Here is a 24,129-nt window from a genome sequence, read left to right as displayed (position 1 = left end):
ATAACCAAAATTCAATAAATGCTATCCATTTAACTCATAATTCAAGAGAAGATAGCTAAAGTGATGTCTATACAGTGGCCAGATTTGCAGTAATTATACACATATTCTATGGGTCCTATGATTTTTTTGTATAATTTTTTATTTTTATCAGATGAGTTGAAATCTGAATAACAAATTAATGTTTATTTCATTTTTAGACACATGCTGATCAAAAAACAAAGGGATTCCATCGTTGTCATTCATTTACACTTCAAATAAAATTAAAATAAAAATCATTTCCTTTACACTTCAATATTTTTCACGAAGAAATCAGTTAAATTCTTGAAATCTAATCTCGTGTATCACTATATTATTCCATAATCGAGCTTGTATCGTATCGAATAAATTTAAAAAAAGAATATTTTAAAAACATTCAAGAGTATTAAATACACATGAAAGTGTGTTACCGTAAATTCGATCATAATTTAGACAATCATTTTAGCTATTTTCTCCGTGATGCAAAATTAATTACAATAGTTTTATTTGGGAAAAAATAAAAAGGAATTGAGTTATACTTGTTGAGAATAGCTAAGCATACTATCAATACACAAGTTGGGAGATTAGAGTAGTACTCACTGTAGATTTCAATTTACAGTTATAACTGTAAATTAGAATTCACACTTACAGTTACTAGCCGTTAGATAATGTAGTTAGGTAGTTAGTAACTAACTCACAAGCCAAGTTAGTTAATCTACAACTATATATATATATATATATATATATATATATATATGATTTGTATATTGTAAATAAGATACAGAATAAGCAATACCAAATACTCTTCTTCTCTGCTTCTCCAATCTTCATCTTCTTCTCTATGCTTCCTCTGAGTTCTCAGTCAGCTTCTTGCTGATGTTCTTCATTTAATTCTTGTAAAACTACATGGTCTCAGAGCCACTCAACTGGTGTTACTAGTTGAACATTTCGATCAAATATTCCGCTAAAAGATTGATACACAATTCAGTTGATTCTTGACAATCTAGAATGGTAAATACTGCAAATGGTGCAGGGTCCCATGGATTGGGTGCAGAGCCACAAAGTAGAACTGGTGGCTCACAGAGTCATGGAATTGATCATAATCATCCCCTTTTCCTTCATTCTTCAGATGTAAGTGGTGTGCAAATTATATTTTTTCAACTTATAGGTGCAGAGAATTATTCCTTGTGGTACAGATATGTGAAAGTAGCATTGTTAGAAAGAAATATACTTGGTCTAGTCGATGGAACATGTACTAATATAAGTTTTCAGGATTAGAGAACAATTGGAAAAGAGTCAATGCAGTGGTACTGTCATGAATCATGAATTTTGTAGACAAAAGTTTGCTTAGTGGCATCATGTATGTTTCTTGTGCCCAACATGTCTGGGAAGATCTGGTTGAGAGATACAACAAAATAGATGGGTCAAGGACCTTTAATCTACATAAGGAGATCGCCATACTAACTCAAGGAACCAATTCTGTATCTGTTTACTTCACAAGGTTGAAAGGGTTATGGAAAGAATTTGAGGCAATGGTGCCTGCTCCTTCCTGTGATTGTGACAAATCCAAGGAATATATGATACATTTGCGAAAGCTCAAGTTATTTCAATTTCTTATGGGATTGAATAATATATATATGCAAGAAAGATCACAGATCATATTAATGAGCCCTCTCCCTTATGTGAATCAAGCATATTCTATGATTATGTCTAGAAATGAAACAGTTGCATATTCTAGAAATGGAGGTTCTCAAAAGTTCAAGAAAAATAGCCATTTGTTTTGTGACTGCAAACTTAAGAATCATACTAGGGAGAATTGCTACAAGTTAGTGGGCTATCCACAAGATTCTAAGTTCAAGAAAAGAGGACCTAATACTGCATACAATGCAGTCACTGAACGAGCTATATCCCAAGATTGTGGAATTCCTAACTATACTTCTCACTCCACTAACTTGGACATTGGTCAGCTCTCAAGGCATGATTCATCATCTAGACAACAAGTTCAACTGGAAAACTACAGTATCACAAAGGATCAATATCGGCAACTAATACAGTTTCTGAGTAAAGCACCAGAATTAGTTCATTCAGCCAATGTTGTAAGTAATATGACAGGTATAAATAGTTGTTTAACTTCCAATACCAATGCATCTATCAATCCTACATGGATAATTGATACAGGTGTTATCAATCACATAGTAGCAGACTTAAATTTTCTAGACAAAATAACTGTCCACAGACCTATTAATCCAAAGAAAGTAAGTCTACCAAATGGTGATATTTCATTAGTTGAATCTATTGGTTCAAGTACTTTACCTAACAACAATGTCATCACTGGAGTGTTCTACTTACCACATTTCAAGTTCAACTTATTTTCAGTATCAAAACTCACTAGGAAACTACAATGTTCTGCTACCTTTTTCCCTAACTTTTGTGTTTTTCAGGATCTCTCACATAGGAAGGTGAAGATGATTGGTAAAGAAGATGGTGAACTCTATCTATTGTCCAGCAAATCAAGCTCAAAAGATGTTAATTTTTCAGCTAGTTGTTCTGTTTCTTTGATTAAGATAGCATCCAACTTAGACATAGCTTTGTGGCATAAAAAGTTTGCTCATGTAGCTAGTTCAGTATTAAAGAAGTTACTGTCATCAGACTCAACTAGTATTACTGACACAATGAATAAATGCACTATTTGTCCTTGTGCTAAACAAACTAGAATATCTTTTCCTATTAACACTTCAAAAAATTCTACTTGTTTTGATCTATTGCACATGAACTTATGGGGACAATATAAAACCCCTACTCATGATGGTCATAAATATTTTCTTACTATAGTTGTGACCTGTCAAGATATACTTGGATCTTTCTTTTAAAACTTAAGTCAGATGCATACATTATTATTCAATAGTTCTTAGTTCATTTTAAAACTCAGTTTGATAAAACTGTAAAATGCATTAGAACATATAATGGTATTCTTAAATACTATTCTCTCAACCTTGTTTAACTCTTTGGATATTATACACCAAACTACATGTGCCTATACCCCTCAGCGAAATGGCGTTGTTGAAAGAAAACACAGACACATTCTTGAGCTCACAAGAGCTATCAGATTTCAAGCATATATTCCACTCAAATTTTGGGGTTTGTGTGCTCAGGCTGCTGTATATATCATAAATAGACTACGAAGTTCTGTTATTAACAATAACACTCCTTATACAATGATATTTCATAAACTTTCATCTTTATCACATCTTAGAGTATTAGGATGCTTATGTTTTGCCAAAGCATTACAGGAAACTGATAAACTTAAGAGTATGTCAAGGATAGCTATTTATATGGGCTATGCTTTTACTCAAAAAGGATATTTACTATATGATCTAACTTCTCATACTTTCTTTGTACACAGAGATGTGTTGTTCAAAGAAGATGTATTCCCACTAAATTCACAAGATCAACACCAAATACCAATATTTAGGTTCACTGGCCTAAATGGTGAAGAAATGACTCATAGATAACATGTTGCTAGAATAACTCTTGCTCATGCTCAGGAACTAAGCTCTTCTACAGATGTTCCATATGTACCTACACCAGCTATGGTGCAGGATGCACATGTACCAGTTGTTCTACAAAAAGAGAGCAGAAGATCCTCAAGAGGTAAAAGTCATCCATTATGGATGAAGGACTTTGTCTCCCTACATGCTCAACAAACACCCTATTCACTGGACAAGTATATCTTTCTTATGACAAGGTAAACCAGTCCTATCAAGCATATTTGTCCAAAGTTTCTGCTATTACTGAACATAGGAACTTCAAGAAAGCCATAGCTAATCCTAAGTGGGTAGAGGCAATAAAGTTTGAAGTTGATGCTTTACAAACTAATCACACTTGGGATGCGGTTAATCTTCCAAAAAGGAAAGTCCCAATAGGCTGCAAATGCATTTATAAGATCAAATATAAAAGTTCAGGTGAAATTGAGAGGTATAATGCAAGATTAGTGGCTAAAGGATATAGCCAAAGGGAAGGCATTGACTACCAAGAAAATTTCAGTCCTTTTGTGATGATGAAGACTGTAAGGATTGTGCTAACTATTGCTGCTAAAAAATAATGGCACATCCATAAGATAGATGTGTTCAATGCTTTTCTGTAAGGTGACTTAACTGATGAAATTTATATGGATCTTTCTCAGGTATTTAAGAGTCAGGGGGATAATAAGGTGTGTAGACTCACTAAATTCTTGTATGGACTAAAGCAAGCTCCAAGACAATGGAATGCAAAGCTATCTCGGGCACTACTGAAGTTTGAATTCAAGCAAAGTGGGCATCATCATTCTCTGTTTATAAAAAGGACTACTACAGGTACTATAATTGTGCTCATTTATGTAGATGATATGCTGATTACTGGTAGTAGCGTACACTTGATTGAAGAAACAAATAATTAACTCAAACAAACCTTCAAGATGAAAGACTTGGGATAACCAAGATGCTTCTTAGGGATTGAGTTTGCTAGATCCAAGAAAGGTACTTTAATGCATCAAAGGAAGTACGCATTAGAATTAATCACTAAAACAGGTTTACGTGCAGCTAAACCAACTGGAACACCCATTGATACCAACACTAAGCTGACTGCAAAACAGTATGATGATGAGGTTCACAAGTCAGCAGGTTCACAAAGGACTGGGGATGATCCCTTAACAAATCAAGGAACTTATCAAAGAATTATAGGCAAGCTACTTTATCTAACCATGACAAGACCTGACATCTCATTTGGAGTTCAAACACTAAGACAGTTCTTACAACAACCAAAGAGGTTTCATATGACAGCAGCATTAAGAATTATAAGGCATGTGAAGAATCAGCCAGGTCAAGGTGTTCTAATGTCCAATAGTCCAGAAAATACTATCACTGTATATTGTGATGCAGATTAGGCCTCATGTACTCAAACAAGAAGATCAGTCACAGGATATTTTGTGCAGTATGGAAGTTCACTAGTCACATGAAAATCTAATAAGGAGTCAACTATCTCAAGAAGTTCAGCTGAGGCTGAATATAGAAGCATGGCAACCACAGTCACATAAATCATATGGCTTCAAGGGTTGATGAAAAAACTCAACATTGAAGTATCTCTGCCCATCAACATATATACAGACAGCAAAGATGCTATACAACTGGTAGCCAATCCGGTTTATCATAAGAAAACCAAATATATTGAGATTGATTGCCATTTTATAAGGAAAAAAATATCTCACAAGGACTTGTCTCTACAAAGTACATTCCTACACAGGATCAACCTGCTGACCTTCTCACCAAAGGGCTCACTAAATTGCAATTACAATATCTCAGTTCCAACCTAGGTGTTCTTAATATCTTCTCACTTCCTAGCTTGAGGGGGGGTGTTGAGAATGGCTAAGCATATTACCAATACACAAGTTGGGAGATTAGAGTAGTACTCGCTGTAGATTCCAATTTACAGTTATTGGAATTCACACTTACAGTAACTAGCCGTTAGGTAATGTAGTTAGGTAGTTAGTAAGTAACTCACAAGTCAAATTAGTTAATCTACAACTATATATATATGATCTGTACATTGTAAATAAGATACAAAATACGCAATACCAAATACTCTTCTTCCCTGCTTCTTTACTTCTCCAATCTTCATCTTTTCTTTATGCTTCCTCTTCCTCTGAGTTCTCAGTCAACTTCTTGTTGATATTCTTCATTCAATTCTTGTAAAACTACAATACTACGTGAATTTTATTTTGCTCTATAATCACCACTAATATACATATTATGGTACATCATAGCTATAGATTCTTTTTAATAAAAAATGAGTACATCTCTATATAGTCATTAGTTAAAGATATGTCTTTTCGTCACGATAATTTCATGACATGTCGATCTTTTGTATTGAAAAATAATGATAAAGTAATAAAAATTAAATCAAATTTTGAATTCGCGTTTAATTTTAATCTGACTTGTTAGTCATTCCTAGGCCAACCACTTCATTGGTTTTTTTTTTTTTTTTTCATAAAAGAGTACATTAAATTTAAAATGATGGAAGAAATAAAAAATAAAAAAACTATGGAACTTAAATCCATTTATATCCCTCTGTATATAAATATAACATCTCATTCTCCTCACTTCACATAGAGAAAGTAATACTACTGCATTTTGTAATAATGGCTCTCACCGGAGTGACATTCTTATTCACTCTCATGGTGGCCGCCGCCGTCGTCACTTTTCCGGCGAACGGCTGCTCTCCGGCAGACCAAGCAGCATTAATGGATTTCAAAGCAGCTCTTAAAGAGCCATATTTAGGCATTTTCAACACATGGACAGGCAGTAACTGTTGCCAAGGTTGGTATGGTGTTAGCTGTGACCCGACTACTCAACGGGTCGCCGACATTGTTCTTCGGGGCGAATCTGAAGATCCGATGTACGAGAAAGCCGGCCGGTCTGGTTACATGTCCGGTTCACTATCCCCTTCTCTATGCAAACTCGACCGGCTCACTACTCTCATCGTCGCTGACTGGAAGGACATCTCCGGCGAAATCCCGGATTGTGTTACTACATTACAGAATTTACGCATCCTTGAGCTCATCGGCAACAAAATCACCGGTCAAATTCCGGCGAATATCGGGCAGTTAAGTAAACTCACCGTACTTAACCTAGCTGATAATCAAATCTCCGGTTCAATCCCCAGTTCAGTTGTCAACTTAGGTAAACTGAAACATCTTGAGCTTAGCAACAATCATCTTTCCGGTTCAATCCCGGCCGACATAGGAAAACTCGGGATGATGAGCCGGGCTCTACTCAACAAAAACAAACTCACCGGTTCAATCCCCAACTCAATCACCCAAATCCGCAGGTTAGCCGATTTAGATCTATCAATGAACCAAATAACTGGCTCACTCCCGGTTCAGCTTGGTTCAATGCCGGTTCTCTCAACACTTAACCTCGATTCGAATCAAATCTCCGGTTCAATTCCCACTAATCTACTTAGCAGCTCCGGGTTAAACATCTTAAACTTAAGTAGAAACTCATTAGAAGGAGTATTACCAGACGTTTTTGGTTCAAAAACTTATTTTACACATTTAGATTTATCATATAATAACCTTAGAGGTTCTATTCCAAAATCATTATCATCAGCTAAGTACATTGGTCATTTGGATTTAAGCCATAATCATCTTTGTGGCCCGATTCCAAACGGGTCTCCATTCGATCATCTAGAAGCTTCATCTTTCTCTAACAATGATTGTTTGTGTGGATCGCCATTACGTACTTGTTAATTTTTTAAATTAAAGTCTGGGAGTTTGTAACTAATCGAAATTATCGATTGGGTTACGCATAATTGTATGTGTATTATGTTGTAATTGTAATGGTAAAGAGATGTTCCATATGTGTTTAGCTTAATTTTATTATTGCTAAGCAATATAATGGTGGTTGTATCATGCATGCACGTGAAAATGCGCCACAGTTTCCAAGAAAAATTATTGAAGAAACTGTATGCTATTTTTAGGACAGTATTATTCATAAATTGTAAATCGATCCCACGAACTTTTGTTTACTCAGTAATTTATTCTCGAAATTATATCATGTGATTCCTTTTTATTTAATTTTTTGTAGCCAGATATTTTGTGCACAAACAAACTTTTCACAATAACAACATACCCAATGTAACTTTCATAATACACAATTCAAATCATTATCTCAGATGATGAAATAGAGAGTTTGTTTTCGATAAACCACGACTCAAGGATAGAAACCACAAATCAAATATACCAATAACGTGATAACATTAATTATTGCATCATATGGCCTTTTTTTAGGCAATACTTTAAAAATATGACTTGAATAGCTCAGTGGGCAGTAAGTTAAATTTAATGTAGAAAAGTAGTTGCATGATATTGCATTTCTCCGATAAATTTAACCCAATAATCTAATATCGATCTCTAAAATTTAAAAAGTAGCCTCAAAAAGGGTATTTATGCAAATATCCCAAAATTACGTGCTTAACTAAGCACTGTTAGTCTCTGAAAAAACTTGATTTGATGGGTTATCGAACAAAAAATCAAAATCAAATTCAAAAACAAATAAACAAAAATGAAAAGAAAAAGACAAATTTCAATGAATTAGAAAAGGAAAAGTTAATTTTAGTCTATGAGTTAATGATTTAAATGATATAATTGCGCATTAAGAAAAATGGATATTGCTTGCTCAATGCCTTAGCACAAGCTGGCTACATCGTCTAGGATTGGTGGGTGGGTGACCCCTCATCAATTAATCCACTCGATTCATTAAACAATTTTGTCTTTTCAATTAAATAAATCTGAGATCTAAACATAATTACATTTGTTAGTTGCCATAAATTGAGAAAAGAATCATAACAACAATGATAATCAAAGTAAATAAAAATAATAAAATAATAATTAGATGAAAAAACAAGAAAGTAAGAGAGCAATAATACTAATACTACAACAACACCAACATACCCAGTTTATTCCCATATAGTGAGATCTTGGGAACAATAATACTAATACTAATAAAAAAAAATAGAAAACGTTCTACTACCTATTAATCTTCTATTCAATCCTCTATAATTTAAACTTATTATTTTGTTGAGGGGCTATATGATATAATTTTTTCTTAATTCTGTGCCTGTATGGTACTCCTTTAGTTTGATTAGAAAAATATAATTTTCTTCATTTAGTAATTTTTTTAACTTCAATATTTCATGCAGACATGTTAAATACCATAAAAGGTAATGTCATTTAGGATATTAGACACATGTTTAGTTTAAGGTCATAAAATTAATTTTAAGAAAATCACTTTTCTTATACTTCATGTTCAGTCAAAATAACTCACATAAAATAAAACAGAGAAAGTGTGAAATTAAATTACAACCGTTAATATATAAATCCAATCCCATCAAATCAAGATCTAATTACAGAAATTTCAAATTCAATTGTGTGCATATATATACATCATTTTTAAGGCATCGATATTATACAAGCACTTTTCATTTTTAATTCTGACCACTATGAAACATTGTGCATCACAACGGCTGAATTTTATATATATATAGTAATGATCATGACTAAATCCTCCAAAATCTATATAAAGTTTGAACGTTGAAAGTAATAATGTTAACGTTGGTTTGTTCATACCATGATTAGATTAAATTAAACTCAAAAATTTGAGTGAAGTAGAAGTATTGCAACTACAAATATACATGCAATTAATCTGCATGTTAATAATAGTACACTACTCAAAGACTCTCCACTAATAAATCCTGGTGATGATATTAGAGATGGATAAAGAATTTGAACGCTTAAAGTTCTAAACATCTAATTTATTCAACTTTAATTTCGAAACTATAGATTTAGCTAGTATTTACTACTTTTTTTATTTTATTTTTGCTTGTCACGGTTTCGCTTCTCGCGTTAATCTGTTTGGATTTTGATCAATATTTTAAGATGTATAATTTTATATTTAAAATTTAGATGGTAAAAAATTATACAAAAAATGCTACAATTATGCAATCCGTCTCATATTAATATGATAAAAAAAATGCATCTTAAAATGAAAGTTAAAATTCAAGTAGATTTATCTCGAGAAGCGAGATAGAGATAAGTAAAAGTGGACAGTGAGGGTATTTGTTAAAATTTTATTATTTTCACAAATCTATTTTTTTTATGTCAATCATATTGTGTTCAGTTGAACTCGCTCAGAAATCAGACTAATTTGAAGATGCCATTATATATTCTACAAGTAGTGCATGAATTGTTCACTTGCTCTCTTTTTTGAATGTTAATATTACTTCCCGTCTCAATTTATGTGATACTTTTTGTTTTATAATAGCTATTTAACTAATTTTTTAAACTAAAATAGATTAGATAAACTCAATATTTGAAATTAAAATTTATATACACTATACAAAAATATTATAAATTGTAATTTTTTTTATGTTGATGTAATTAAAAAAAATATTAAAAATTAATTAAATTTATATAATTTGAATCTCGAAAAAAAATAGGAGGGCACATAAATTGAGACATAATTAGGAGTATAACATAGAAAATTAGTGTTGACAAGTGCTTGCGGTATTGGATCTCGCTGTGACATTTGATAGTAGCACAATACATGTGAAGCATTTGCCATAATGTTTAGAGTACCAAAGTGTATAAAAATAATTTAAAATATGGTGTGTTAGTAATGTTTGTGTTAGTTATGTTTGCATTAGTTATGCTTGTGTTTTTCTTATGCAGTGTTTGGTTTGATATATTAAAAATAACATGAATTAAATAATTTTTTAATAAAAAAAAATTACAAAAATATCCTCCATATATATGTTAGAAAGAATGTGATTTTTTTTTTTTTAGGAATAATAGTATTTTTAATCATGTTAATGCATGTATTGGATCCATTACATTGCTAATACCATGGATTTTGAGGTATTAGTAATACATACCTTAATACACAATAGAGTGTATAACTAATGCAAGCATTAGTTATACATAAGATGCAAAAGTATACCAAACAAGGTATTAGTAATACATTAAACCAATGCATGTATTAATTTTTTAATACTCTCTATCAAACGACCCCTTAATGGTATATTCATGAGTACATAGTTTCTAAATTATAATTTTTGTATATTTAATGAATTCTTAAAACAAATATATAATTGAAATCAAAATTATTGAGTTTGCCTGAATCATAGGCAACATTTTGGCTCCGCCCTATGTGAATAAGTAGTTCTTTTTTTTCATTTTTCATTTTTCTTCGCGATATGTTAATACTGAAGGATAAGTAGCTCATAATTTATCAATATGGGTTGTGGGGACACTATTCCATCCTTAATCAGAGATTTTGGGTTCGAGTCCTTGGTATGAAAAAAATCTCATAACAGAGTGCGACCCCAGAATGGGCTCTGCAATACATGATTCAAATTAATTTGAGGTCCAATACCTTGGGTATGAAAAAAATCCTATTGAAAATGTCATTCCAAAATGAGTCCTGCAACATGCGATTTGAATTAATTTAAATTTCAATATGAATACTAAACATCAGGTAAGTGGGAAACCTTAAAAAAAAAAAAAATCATAGTTAGGGAAAACATGCGAGAAAAACATCTCTGCACACTTTAGTTACTGAATCCTAGTACTTAAATAACTAGCAAAAATAAGCAACACATATACTTTGACTTGACACAAAATTTAAGAAAATAAAGAAAATTTTTTAATCCTGTAGCCTTAAATTAAAGTTGTGTTAAATGTACCACAATGTCCTTTAATCTTGTGGTCCCAAGCATGTCACGTGAAAAGTTGAAATTAAAGTATTGCCAAAAAAAAAAAAGTCATTCTTTTTTAAACGGACTAAAGTTGTGTCAAATGTACCGCAATGCCCTTTAATCTTGTAGTCCTAAACATGTTATGTGAAAAATCGAAATTAAAGTATTGCCAAAAAAGGAAAAAGGTCATTCTTTTTCAAACGGACTAAAAGAAAAGTAGGTCATTCTTTTTTAAACGGATGGAGTTACTTATTTGATTGGTTATTTACTCTTTTACTTTGTTGGTGAGCGTTCAATTTCTCACCTTGTAATATCCTTTCCCTTTTTTAAAAAAGAAATTACTCCCTCAATTTCAAATTAGTCGATCCTCTTTCTAAAAAAAATTGTTTCAATTTACTTGTTCAACTTATCAAATCAAGATTATTTTACACAAATTCTTCTCATTCTATCCTTAATAGGTATTAAATATAATTACACTTTTCAATATTTTTAAAAATAACACTTATATTTTCATTACAAACTTTATAAAACTTGACTTTTTTTCTTCTTTTCAAAGAGTACTATTAGTATTCCTATAAGATTTTCAATCCATGCATGCATATGCTACAATTTTTCATGCTTAATTAATTAGTGAGTCTTACAATGTTAAGAAGGGTAAAAAGGTAAAATACACTTCTAAGGTTGAAAGAGTCATCTAATTCGAAATGAAGGGAGTACTACATATAAACCCTCCTTCTAATATTTCTCTCAATTGCGTGTCACGCTTTCCTTTCTAATTTGTCCCCAAAAAAAAGTCATATTTACATAATTAGAACCAATTAAACTTCAAATTTATCCTTGATGAATAATTTATAATCACGCAAATGATCAATGATTATTCTAGACCAAAAACTTAAAGTTATTCCCTTATTTTTCTTTTAAAATTTTATACAAAATCACACGATTTCATATAAATAGAAACGAATGGAGTACTATTTTGAAAAAGGGCACATTGGCAGCGAAGAATTAGGTACATCACATGCAAGAGAGGCTCAATTTGGCATGCAATTAAAGAAATGACAGATGATAAGTATAATAAATTTGGGAGAAGAAAACCAAGAGGGGAAACAAAAGGAACAGTGGTCAAGTAGTTGCTGAGCAAATGCATGTCCCCTAACCCATGTGACTTGTGCCCAAACTATTACACAATTTTTAGGGTCCACTCAGTAAATACCCAAAACTTTTATAATATATGGTTCACAATAGCCAATACAAAGTTAGTACTGTACTATACTCCCTCTTACTCACCTTCGATAGTTTGATACTTATTATAAGAGTAATAATTTTAAGATAAACCAAAAGGGTTGGTACGGTGGTTCAGCACCTCACCCCTTAAGTAAGTGGTTAGAGATTTGATCTCCACTTCTGGTGAATGGAAAAAACTCTGTTGTCAGTTCTCTACCACTTAGTGCGCTGACAGTAAGAACGGAGGATTAGTCTCACGACTACCGGCTGTGGGGATACCTTGATAAACCAAAAAAAAAAAAAAATTAAGATAAAATTTGAATTATCTTATCCAATCATTTATGCTGAAATAATTTACTAATATCTCATACAAAAATAAGAAAATAATCTCATAAAATATTTTTACTTTATCTCATCCCGCAAACCTAACGACAGCTTCAAAAGACACATTTATCTAAATGGAATATTTTTTTTGTAATAAGCATAACTTAAATGAATCTGCTGTGGGAATGCATAATCAATGAGAAGTTTCTTGGTTGCAACTACTTTCTACATAAATGAAAAGATCCATCGGTCACAGTTGTGGAACATTTAAGACACACATTTGGATTACTTTCTTTCACAGCAACACTATTTATACAAATTTGGTGCAATGGATAAAACTGCTGTCACGGAGAAATTTTTTTCAGAAATATAGAGTAAGTTTGTGTATAATAAATCTTTGAAATCTGACTCTTTCACGCATAGCGAAAGCTTAGTGCATCGAGATGCCTTTTAATACTGTAGCAGTTTTGGTCTTTCTATTGTTGATAAATTTTGATTTTGATCTTTATTATATATACTATGGCTAATTAAATTTAACCTTTAATTAATGAAAATATGTTTTTTGTGATTTCTTTATATAGGAAATATATTGTATTCGAATTCTGTTTTGAAGTATATTTCCCTTTGATATGGATTAGCAATACAATGTTAACATAACACATTGATAATTAAACGGAGGATGGTTGACAAATTTGAAGATTCATGAATATTCATAAGCAAAAGGATAAAAGTTCACACCTCAAATAATTAGTGTCAAATATGTTGATCAGGCATCACAATATATAACTAAAATTAAAATTTGATAATATTTGAAAGGCCAAAATTTGATAAGTGATTTCTTTTTGTGGTACTTGAAACTTGAAAGTGGAATTTTTAGCTTCTATCTTTTACATATTTACATGATAAATCACTCATTAAGAACTTCTGGTGTGTTTGGTACCATGGAAAATAAGTTGATTTTCTACTCATTTTCTCATGTTTGGTTGGTGAGTGAAAAATATTTTTCGAAAAATATTTTATAGTGTTTGGTTGGTGAGTGAAAAAATATTTTTTAGAAAATACTACTAACTGTTAACTAATATATCACTGCCTGAACTAATTTAAGCATAGCAAATAATATCAATATCGAGTATTAAGATATTATAAGTCGCTAAATTTTAAGCAATTACTAATTAACAAGCATATGAGACACTTTTCAATATTTTGTTAGGACAATCTCAAAATACTACAATCAATAGAAATATAATTGAACGACAAGCTAATTCAACCTTGTGAAACAAGCTACAACGATGACAAAATGAAATATGCAATTAGCAAAAGTAACATAGGTAAGTCTTCCTCTATGTATATGGAAATAACAATACATTCAACGAACATTGAAAACAAAAAAAAATTCAAACTTTAATATTTTTTATCTCAAGCAGTGAAAATTGAAACAAAATGTAGTGAAAAGTATTTCTAAGTAATGTGAATTTTTTAAGTAATGTGAATTTAAGTGTTGTTGGGATGAATAAAAAGGGGTGAAGATGGAAGAATAAAAGTCACATTTATTATTTTTTAAAAAATAATTTCCCTTCGTACATAAGAAAAGTGATTTTTCATCAAATAAAAAAAAAATTATTTTAAAAATTATTTTACCAGTATTTTAGAACAACCAAATAGAGAAAAATAAGAAAACATTTTCTATCGTACCAAACACACTCATGTGTGTCATAGTGTAAATGTGACTGCATGAAAAAGTAGGGGAGATAATTTCACACTTTTCAAAGTGGTGGGGACACCATTTCTTCACTGCCTTAGATTCAATCAGGTTGTGACATGTTTCAGTCACACAAAGTTTAGGGGCAGTGTTGTGGGTGTTTGGTGGTGAAAATTAAAATTTTTTAAGAGGTAGAGTTGGAGTTGGAGTTGGAGTTGGAGGTATGTTTGATTATGTTTTTTTGGAATTATTTTTTTTATTTTTGAAAAGATTTTTTTAAATATAATTTTATATTCTCAATTTTTAAAAACTATCAAAATTATGCAATTTAACTAATTTATCAAATGTGAGAGGAGATAATAATATTGTTTTTGTTGTTGGTGTTGCATAAAGAGTCGCAAAAAACGATGGATTAAGGTTCGTTGTATCATGAGGAGATTTTGAGCAAGAAAAAAATTGAAGTTGTCTTCAATTTTCAGTTCTTTTATCGATAAAAATAGGAAAAAGTGTGTAATGTGGTAGTTAGACATTTAACTCCGATTGTTGGATGAAACTAATAAGGTGCTTTCGTAAAAATAAAGAAAAATAGAGTCATTTATAACAATAAATAAAGTTGAAATTGAAGTTGGAAAAAAGTGAAAACTCCAAAAATAATTTGAAATTGAATTTGAAATTCTCATGATCAAACATCCCAATTTTTACCAAAGTAAAATAATTTTTTTAGAAAGTAGTGAAATTTTTTTATGATCAAATGGGTTATTACTACATGAGATGGTAGAATAATCGCGGAATTATTTTATCTATCGTTTCTACTAAAATGATGAATTACTACCTTATGTAAAGTGGGGTAAAAAAGTATTCCTATTTATCCTATTCTACTTATTAAATGACCCCAAATAACCAACATGGATTGTGATGGAGTGGTGGAATTGTTCCACCCTTAATTAGAGGTCTCGGGTTCGAGCCCTGGATATGAAGAAAATTCTGTTGGGAGCGCTACCCCCTTAATGGGCCCTGCAACGCGCGATCCGAATTAGTCGGAGCTCCAATGTGAATACCGGACACCAGGTGTAAAACCAAAAAAAAATGACCCCAAATAAACTACAGAAGCAAGTACCTGTCAAAGTTTTAACTTTTATACACTCCACTACAGTAGTTTAAAATTATTTACATTATCGTGTTATTTAAAAGGTAATTACAGTTTATTATGAATAATAAGTGAAATCAGTTAGATCCAGACATCCAGTAGTCACCATTTCGAACGAGTAGTGCTATACAAATTTTGCACTGCATCAGATACATCATCAAACCAGAATGTCACACACTTTAGTCATAGGTATAGTTTAAGTGAGTTGCAAAACCATCTAGGTATATCTTAATTAGATATTGGAGAACAATACTTTTGGCAATCTCTATTCTCTACATTATTGCCATTGCCAACTTTTCTCAGGTTTTCCAATTATTAAACTTGCATTTTTTGTCAACAAGGGGTGGATCTGAATTGTTGCTCATAGGTTCACGTACACTCACTAGCTTTTGCTCAAGTCATATTCACTTGTGATTATTGTAGAAACTTATAGACTTCAAATCCTAAATATGTCTGTGTAATCTTAATTACTAGAATCAACAAGTTATTCACTGCATGTTACATGCTCGCAGATGGCTACATCTTTTGTTCGCTCTACGCGATAACTAATAAGTGAAATGCTGAGAGATTCACAACCAAAGACACTTTTTTCCCCTTGCAGCAGCATGTTTATTACTATGAAAACGTACTAAATCATGTAACAGCAGTTCTCCAATTTCTTATTTTTAATATTTTACGTTGTGCTTTCCACTTACGTTCTAAAAGAAACAAAATTTCTTTCAAAGACGAAACATGACACAAAAGCCTCTCACGGTATAATAAGTGTAGCATTAACAAGAGAGGTGACTTGTTTGCTACTCCCTCTGTTCCAAAATATTGTCACAATTTCCTTCTTGGAAGTCATGATATGAACATTGATCAACATTTAGATAAATATATTTTTCATTATATTGATATAAGAAAAATTGTAATTTGTAGTACTTTTCATATAATTTTTTAATATCTAAATTTTAATTTTAGAATATCAAATTAACCTAATCTATTTTAGCTTTAGAAATTAGTCAATATCAACAATGATTTGAGAACGCAGACAGTATTTTACAGCTAAGCACCTCTACTAGTTAACTCACACCAAAATGAGTACTAATTTGTTCTAAGAATCTTTCTTCATAATCTTATTTTCCAGCAAGTTCAAGTGTAACAAGTTTACAAACGTGTGGTTGCATTGTCACTTGAGTACTTTGAAATAAGGCAAACTGTTGTTTCTTAGGCATATGAAGCAACTTGGTCAACAGAATTACACAATTTTGACAACGTTGACATGTTAAAACCATCTAATCAACGCCTATCAAGACCCAAACTACCATGAAGCAACTAGTCGATGCTTCACATTCAAGTTTCTTCAATACTTTCTTGTTAATACATTGATTGGTTGGATCATAGAAACAAATTACAACTGGAAAGAAAACATTATTTACAATGGAAACGATGCAGTTTTTGCACTGGATTTACATCAGTTCCTTAAATGCTAAAGCAGAATGCAGCATGAGTTGCAGTAGTTCACAAATTTCAACTTTAAATTTTAAAGGGCCTAAAAGCAGTTGGATCATATCAGCAAATTATGACTGCGAAGAGAGCATACATCAGAATAGAAACCAGTATAGGTTTTGCACTAGCCTTTAATCAGTCGCTTAATTGTTACAACAGATTGCAGTTCACTAGTTTAAAATTTTCTTACTGTAGAGGACCTGAAAACAATTCTCCAAGCAGCTCACATTTCAGATTCAAACCCAATATTCCAAAATCCTTCGGGAGTTAAAGGAGGTGCAAATCTGTATCGATGCCTTGAAACTCCATCATGATGCTCACACCGTAAGTTTTGCCTATTACCATTGGACTCCTTATCTTCACCAGGAAGAACAGCATCATAAAACTTTTTACATTGAAGACATTCGACCCCTTTTAAATTTTCTCGTTCAGCTTTCTTTCTCACAGGTTCAATGTATTTGAAGCCTGTTGCACCAGACGTGGTCGGAGGCAGCATTTCCTGCTTTTTGGGGTCATTATCGACATTCATGTCCTGAGTTTCATCATCCGAGTTTTCAATATTTTTTTCTTTTGAATTTGGTTTCGCATGATTCTGAACTGCATCCTTCATCGCCTTCCCTAAGTTTCCTCTGATATTCTCCAGAGGAGTATCAAGGAAATCATCATGAGGATCAGGTCCAACTCGACTCTGATGCGATCTGGTATCCCTCCAATAAGAAACAGGACGCTTTGTACCAACTGGTGGGCAAGATTTGACACTGGCTGGAATTTTAGGTGCAACAAAAGCACTAGAAGTTGGAGGTGAGATGGAGTTGGATCGTGGGATCAGGCTAGCTCCTTGGTCATCGTCCAGCACTTCCTGTTCGTTTTCTTGTTTAATAACTTTGTTGGCAAAACCAGAAGCCTGAGGAACTTTGTTTTCAACCTCTAATAAAGATGGAATAAGTTGTTAGTCTAGCTCAACTCCTTTTTCCTAATTAAATTAAACTTAGAATTCACTAAAACTTCCTTGTGCAGAGGCATCTATTTGAATGTAGGTACTCAGCATAAAGGAAAAAGAAATGAACAATTATTAGGTGATTGATTAACATGCTTTTACTATGGGGAGGAATCACATAGAAGTCCCCTAGACAATGTACAACACCAGCAAATGTATGCATCATGTTGAATACAGTGTAGAAATAGCTCTAAGTCACAAGCATTCTGAGAGGATTAAAACTTACCACGTGAAGTTAGAGGACTCTGGTCATTCTGTAATGCACTTTGTTCCAATAATTTGCTTTGTAGGTGCATGTTCTCTGAAGTAAGACCATATCTTGCACATAGAAAGTTGTACTGTGATTTCAGACTTTTATAAGAAGCAATCATATCCTTTCTCTTCTTCTTCTCTCCCAACAACTCGGATTCTTTTGCTTGAATCAGATGGAGTAACTTCCCATGTAATTCCATACCCTCAGAGGAATCCTTGCTTTTCTCTCTCAGATTTGCCTGGAGCTTATCAATCCTTTCCTCTGATTCTCTCAATTTGACTAGTATTTTTTTGTTCTCCTTCTCAAGCTCTTCCAACTCCTGCCCTGTCTTTGACCTTTCTAAAGAATACAAATCTATCTGTTGACGTAATTGATCATGCAACTTCCTTCCCTCCTCTACTTCAGACTTCTTATTTATGAGTTCTTTCTTCGTATCATAAACATCAGTTTCCAGACTCTTTACTTTGGTCATAAGTAGTTGTTTCTCATTCTTGAGTTGATTTAACAAATCCTCATTCTTCATGATTTCTGCATCCAGCATCTGAACTTTGCTTAGTGAATTTTCCTGCATCTTCAGTCCTTTTTCTACTGCAGCTGTCTTCTCTTTAAGTTCTTCATTGAGCTCATCTACTCTTCTTCTTGTAGTTTCAAGCTCAGCAAGAAGTTTGTCTGTTTTCTGTTCATATTCTTTTAGTTGCTTTTCTTTTTGTGCTGCTGAAGAAGTTTTTGACTGAGCCAATTGGACCAGCTTATTGTGCAACTCTAGACCACCGTCAACCTCCATCGACTTATTCTTGAGTTCTAACTGCAACCTGCCAACTTCAACCTCTGAACTCTGCTGTTTTTTCAAAAGCAGGAGAACTCTATCTTCAAGTTCTCTCCATGGGTTCTCATATTTGCACACAAGCGGGGCTCTTGTTTCAAGAAGAATACATGATCTCCGGATTGTTTCCCTTAAATCGTTTATTTCACTAGTTCTCTGTTTCAACTCATTTTGAAGCTCCTTAACATGATTAGCGGAGGACAATTCAGAATCCAACAGCTTTGCATTCTCCATTTTCAGAGACTGGTTTTCTTGAAGAACTTTTTGCTTTTCAAATTGCATCTTTTCCATCTGGAGCAACAGATCTTTTTCCTTTTCTTTCCATGAAGTTTCAGCAGAGTTCCTTGCCTCAGCATATATTAGCTGCAAACTTTTAGAATTAGACTGGACGTTTGGGAAAAGTTGACTGCAGAATATATACTCTATCTGAGAAATCCTATCCTTTGCTTCCTGGATAGTGGCAACAAGAATGGTACTAAGTCCAGAAACATACTTTGCATCAGCAATATCAGCAGGATATGCCACCTGCGGAGACTGTTGTGGGTGGTTTGCCATATCTGAAAATAAAATACACAACGAAAATCGGACGTTCACTATTGCAGTTCAACAGCCAAAGAGCCCAATTAAACTTTCCCAGCGGAGCTTTACGGGTGCAGCGAAATACTTTATTTTCTTATCAATCAATATGTAAATTTCAAGAATTATCTGCAAAACAATCTGGAAGAATATAACTCAAGACAACCTCCAACCATTTGATTTCCCGGTATTGACCTATATTATTATATAGGTAGCTCCGCAAAGATGTTGTGTGTGTTCTATGATTGGAAAACAGTTTTCTGAAAAACATTTTCCATGAAAAAGTCATTTCTGGTAATACACTTTACAAGGAAAACATTTCCCGTCGAAAGGGGGAAATGACTTCCATTACCTATGGATGGAAATCATTTCCATGTACAAGTATCCCAACTCTTACTCCATATTGCTTGCTCCAAACAACATTTAGACATCATTACAATCTTAATACTCATAAAATGTCATCAAACGCTGCCAATTTGCTGATAATATCATCAATCTCCAGTATTTTTTTCCGTAAAATATCTTTTAAATCACCAATCAAACACTAATAATAAGTGAGAAGACCACTTTTTGGGAGGGAAACTGTTTTCCTCCTTCACGCCAAAAACACCCTTATGAAGTGATCCTTGTTTCATCAACGACATACTTTATTTAATGTATAAAAAAGTGCAAGGTGTAATTTTATTGCTTCAAGATTTATCTACCATGCTAGCATCTGATTTACATGCATGGTTATAAATGCTGATAAAATGAAAAGAATAAAATCCCAATGAACAAAAAAGAGCAGTCAGGTGCACTAAAGCTCCCGCTATGCATGGGGTCCAGGAAGGACCGGATCACAAGGGTCTATTATACACAGCCTCACCTAACATTTCTGCAAGGGGCTATTTCTGTGACTTAACTGTGACCTCCTGGTCACATGGCAGCAACTTTACCGGTTACTCCAAGGCTCCCCTTCTTGATGAACATAATTATTTAATGAACATGAATAATCATGATAATTGTATGGGTAGGCTTCCTTAACAAAGTCTTGTGACTTTCAGGACTCAAATGGATAGCTAGTCATAGAATTCTTGGAAGATACAACAACAACAGCATACCCAGTATAACTCCCACAAAGTGGGTTCTGGGCAGGGTAGAGTGGACGCGTACCTTACCCCTACCTCAACGGTAGAGAGGTTGTCTCCAGTAGACCCTCAGAAACAGTCCAAAGCAGTCCAGAAAGAGAATAAATGGAAGTGAAAGGCATCACAAAGCATGCTGAACACTAACTACAACACAATAATATTATAATAAGAGTACAAGAAACATCAGATAGTAACAAAAATCAAAGGACAGGAAACTACAGGAGCAATACTACGACTGGGTAGTATGTGCTGATAGCAAGAGAACGCACTACTACTTACTAACCTCTAATCCTAATCCTTACTCCAAAACCTCCTATTTAAGATCGTGTCCTCAATAAGCTGAAATTGTATCATGTTCTATCTAATCACCTCCCCAGTTAATATATATTTTGGCTAAATTTTGATGAGGAACCAAAAACTGCCCAAACAACTATCGAAGCAGAAATTCACGCGGTTCTTAACTTACTCTTCTCTGTTCCAATTTCTAGAGAAGTCATACAATTACGACAGATATTCCGATTGGTTATATAATCAGAAAGGAAAATCATTCCACTGTTTAATAACCATGGCGTCAAGGCCAGATTTGCAGTAACGATTCCTCTGGCGTTACGAACAACTATGGTGCAAGGGACAGTTTTCATGAACCTCGACTAATTCCACAGGATACCTACCTACCTATCACCAGCAACAGATACCAGGCAACTCTAAATCATTCCATTGTTACGGCATTATTCTACTTTACCATCCCCAGCAGCAATTTCAGAAAATTGATAACCATTACTCAAATACAGATTACTATTATCACAACTTTAGCAGTAGAAGAAGACACGCAGCAATATCACTTCAATAAACTAATCGCATTTTACCATCTCACCCAAGCTCAAAAATGAATTTAGGGCTTTTCTCGGAAATCTACTGAACAGGAGATAATCAAATAGGTAAAGAGGGGAAAAAACTTACTACTCCGATTCGCCGGCAAAAGAAATTGATGAGAATTTCGCCGGAGAGCGACTGCGTTGATCAATGTCGCAGCCTCGGGAGAGTGGCGTCAGCTTGCCGGAGAAGGAACAATTTTCAAGTAGATTTTTGAAAATGGAGCGGGAAATTGATATTTGGGTTCCATTTTGGAGCCTATTTGTTGTTGGGTCCCCCGACTCCGACCCGGTCCATGGATATACATCTATAGCAATTCGAATGAAACTATTTGATTTGTTGACAACTTTATTCAAAATATTGATATAAATTTGATACATACCTATACAATAAAGATATAATTTCTATATACATCTTATACACATGTGTATATATATATATAACAATGATATGTATATTAATTATACAATAATGATATAAATTCTATGTAAATCATATTAAAAAATACATATTCTATATAACAGTAATATAATTTTTACCCATAAATTTGCTGCTTCATTTTTCTTTTTTGCAAAATGTATCAATATGATATATGAATTGTATCAATATGATATAATAAAGTGTATCTGAACTACTTGAACTGAATAAATTCAATTATAAAATGATCATTATATGAAATTTGCTTAGATGAACTATTCATGAATATTTGATGACCCAAACAAAAGCCTATTATTTTGAAAAGGGACAACCCATGGCCATTCCCCTAATATTGGCTCCAAGGATTCAGTCCAGAGGGAGGGCAAATGCAAAGATAGCCAATTAAGAATCATTGTTTAAATGATAGTCGAAATATATAATTTTTTATAAGCTTAGCCGTCTTAAAAAATTTGCATATGAAATTACAAACTTTATACATAATGCCATTATAAAATCAGGCTTTTCAAAGTCTAAATCCAAATAAAAATTATATTACTTGTGTGAGCAAATTTGTTAAAAATTTGGCAAACAATCCCAAGCTTCAGGCGTTGGCTTGACATATTGATACTTCAGACTTTTAAGTGAACCTTGATAAGTCATTTAAGGATTGACATGATCTCGTTATAGAATTTAATTTAATTTTATATTTAAACGATGATCTTTTTGTGAATGTTTTTGGAGACGATTATAGTGATTCTTGATATTTTTAAAAAGATTAAAGTTTGTTTTTGATAACGAGAATATTTCTTGTTATATTGACATTGCTTTGAAGAATTATGATAATTTTTGTTTAAATGTTGTTTCCTCATTTATTTTGCAGGGCATAAATTCAAGGACGAATTCTTTTCGAAGGCAATACCATGAAAAATTCATTAAAATAACTTTTAAAATTCAAAATATGCTCAAAAATTTTATGAGGAAAATGATGACAACCACACGGATTATCAAGGACTTTAAAATATCTTTCAACCAACCATCACGAGTTCATAGAACTTAAGAAACATGGAAGAAAGATTTTAAGATCGCTAACACGCTCAAATGGCTATTTTGATAATTTGCTCATTCCTATAAGTTAACTATTTTTGTAAAACTACTCTCCCTCAATTTCATTTTTTTAGGAAAAAATTGATAAAAGTACAACTTAAGATACCAAAATTATCAAAAATCCCTTCAATTTCATCTGATACATCCATTTCAATCCCGATTTTCAGGGTTATTGCCTTGTGAAGCGACACATGCTCCATCAACTCCATAGTTCATGCTCCATCTTCTAATTAATAGATAAATATCCTCAAATCGTAATTTTGCTAATAATGCAATTGTTTTGAAATTCTTTCTCCATATTAGACTTTTGAATTATTTTTTTCTCCATATCCAGATGATGCGATTTTTCTTTTTCTTTTTTCTTGGTGCGATTTTTTTCCAACTATTTGCAAAGCTTTCTTGGTGCGATTTTTCTTCTTCAACTATTTGCAAAATTTTCTTCTTCAAGTACGAGGGATATAAGAGTAATCTTTTGGTATTTTGAACCTAATTCCTGTAAAGTTAAGTTTTTTTCCAGAAGAATTGTCTGCTTACTCTAGTTTTTGTTTTATTTTGTTTTATCATGTTTATGTGTCTGTCTATCTGCTATCATTCTGTTGTATGTGATTCTACGAAAAAATATTGGTTTGATTGAAAGCTTCAGATAGAAGTTCGAATTTTGAATTTCGAATTCTTCGTCTTTGATCGACGCTAAGGTGAACAAAATAATTTTCGATTGCAAGAATTCAAATGTTAAGGCAGGTTGAATCTATAATGACAAAAAACACTGGTTGATG

The 24,129-nt window shown here is 32.7% G+C and overlaps 2 protein-coding genes across 7 annotated transcripts; one reads left to right on the top strand and one right to left on the bottom strand.

Moving 5' to 3' along the window:
- The first annotated feature begins 767 nt into the window (after window positions 1–767).
- Window positions 768–7,407, top strand: LOC107838970 (DNA damage-repair/toleration protein DRT100). Of its 4 annotated transcripts, XR_007045485.1 has the most exons (4): window positions 768–1,146; window positions 1,288–3,760; window positions 4,199–4,367; window positions 4,593–5,647. XR_007045485.1 is itself a non-coding variant. In XM_047397364.1 (3 exons), exon 3 carries the CDS (start codon window positions 6,188–6,190, stop codon window positions 7,295–7,297), a length of 1,110 nt encoding a protein of 369 aa, XP_047253320.1. In that variant the 5' UTR covers window positions 785–3,760; window positions 4,199–4,367; window positions 4,593–6,187; the 3' UTR covers window positions 7,298–7,407. The 4 variants fall into 4 exon arrangements, 1 of the variants encoding a protein (XP_047253320.1); XR_007045484.1 differs by having other exon boundaries at window positions 768–3,760; XR_007045486.1 differs by having other exon boundaries at window positions 768–3,760; window positions 4,581–5,647.
- Window positions 7,408–17,185: 9,778 nt separating this feature from the next.
- On the bottom strand, window positions 17,186–22,147 carry LOC107838977 (protein gamma response 1). Of its 3 annotated transcripts, XM_047397353.1 has the most exons (4): window positions 21,920–22,147; window positions 19,750–19,813; window positions 18,407–19,619; window positions 17,186–18,110 (listed from the first exon to the last, which is right to left on the bottom strand). In XM_047397353.1, the coding sequence occupies exons 3-4, from the start codon at window positions 19,545–19,547 to the stop codon at window positions 17,407–17,409; spliced, it is 1,845 nt and encodes a 614-aa protein (XP_047253309.1). In that variant the 5' UTR covers window positions 19,548–19,619; window positions 19,750–19,813; window positions 21,920–22,147; the 3' UTR covers window positions 17,186–17,406. The 3 variants fall into 3 exon arrangements, with proteins under 3 accessions (XP_047253309.1, XP_016537778.1, XP_047253314.1); XM_016682292.2 differs by having other exon boundaries at window positions 18,407–19,813; XM_047397358.1 differs by lacking the exon at window positions 19,750–19,813.
- Between the last annotated feature and the right edge of the window lie 1,982 nt (window positions 22,148–24,129).

The sequence above is a fragment of the Capsicum annuum genome, chromosome 1 (assembly GCF_002878395.1).
Source record: "Capsicum annuum cultivar UCD-10X-F1 chromosome 1, UCD10Xv1.1, whole genome shotgun sequence".
In the NCBI taxonomy this organism is placed as follows: domain Eukaryota; kingdom Viridiplantae; phylum Streptophyta; class Magnoliopsida; order Solanales; family Solanaceae; genus Capsicum; species Capsicum annuum.
This window is presented reverse-complemented; position numbering and strand designations above follow the sequence as displayed.

Coding starts and splice junctions, on each gene's coding strand:
- LOC107838970 (XM_047397364.1), top strand. CDS start 6,188: ATGGCTCTCACCGGAGTGACATTCTTATTCACTCTCATGGTGGCCGCC.
- LOC107838977 (XM_016682292.2), bottom strand. CDS start 19,811: ATGGCAAACCACCCACAACAGTCTCCGCAGGTGGCATATCCTGCTGAT. Junction 18,111..18,406: donor GAGTCCTCTAACTTCACGTG/GTAAGTTTTAAT, acceptor CATCTTTATTAG/AGGTTGAAAACAAAGTTCCT.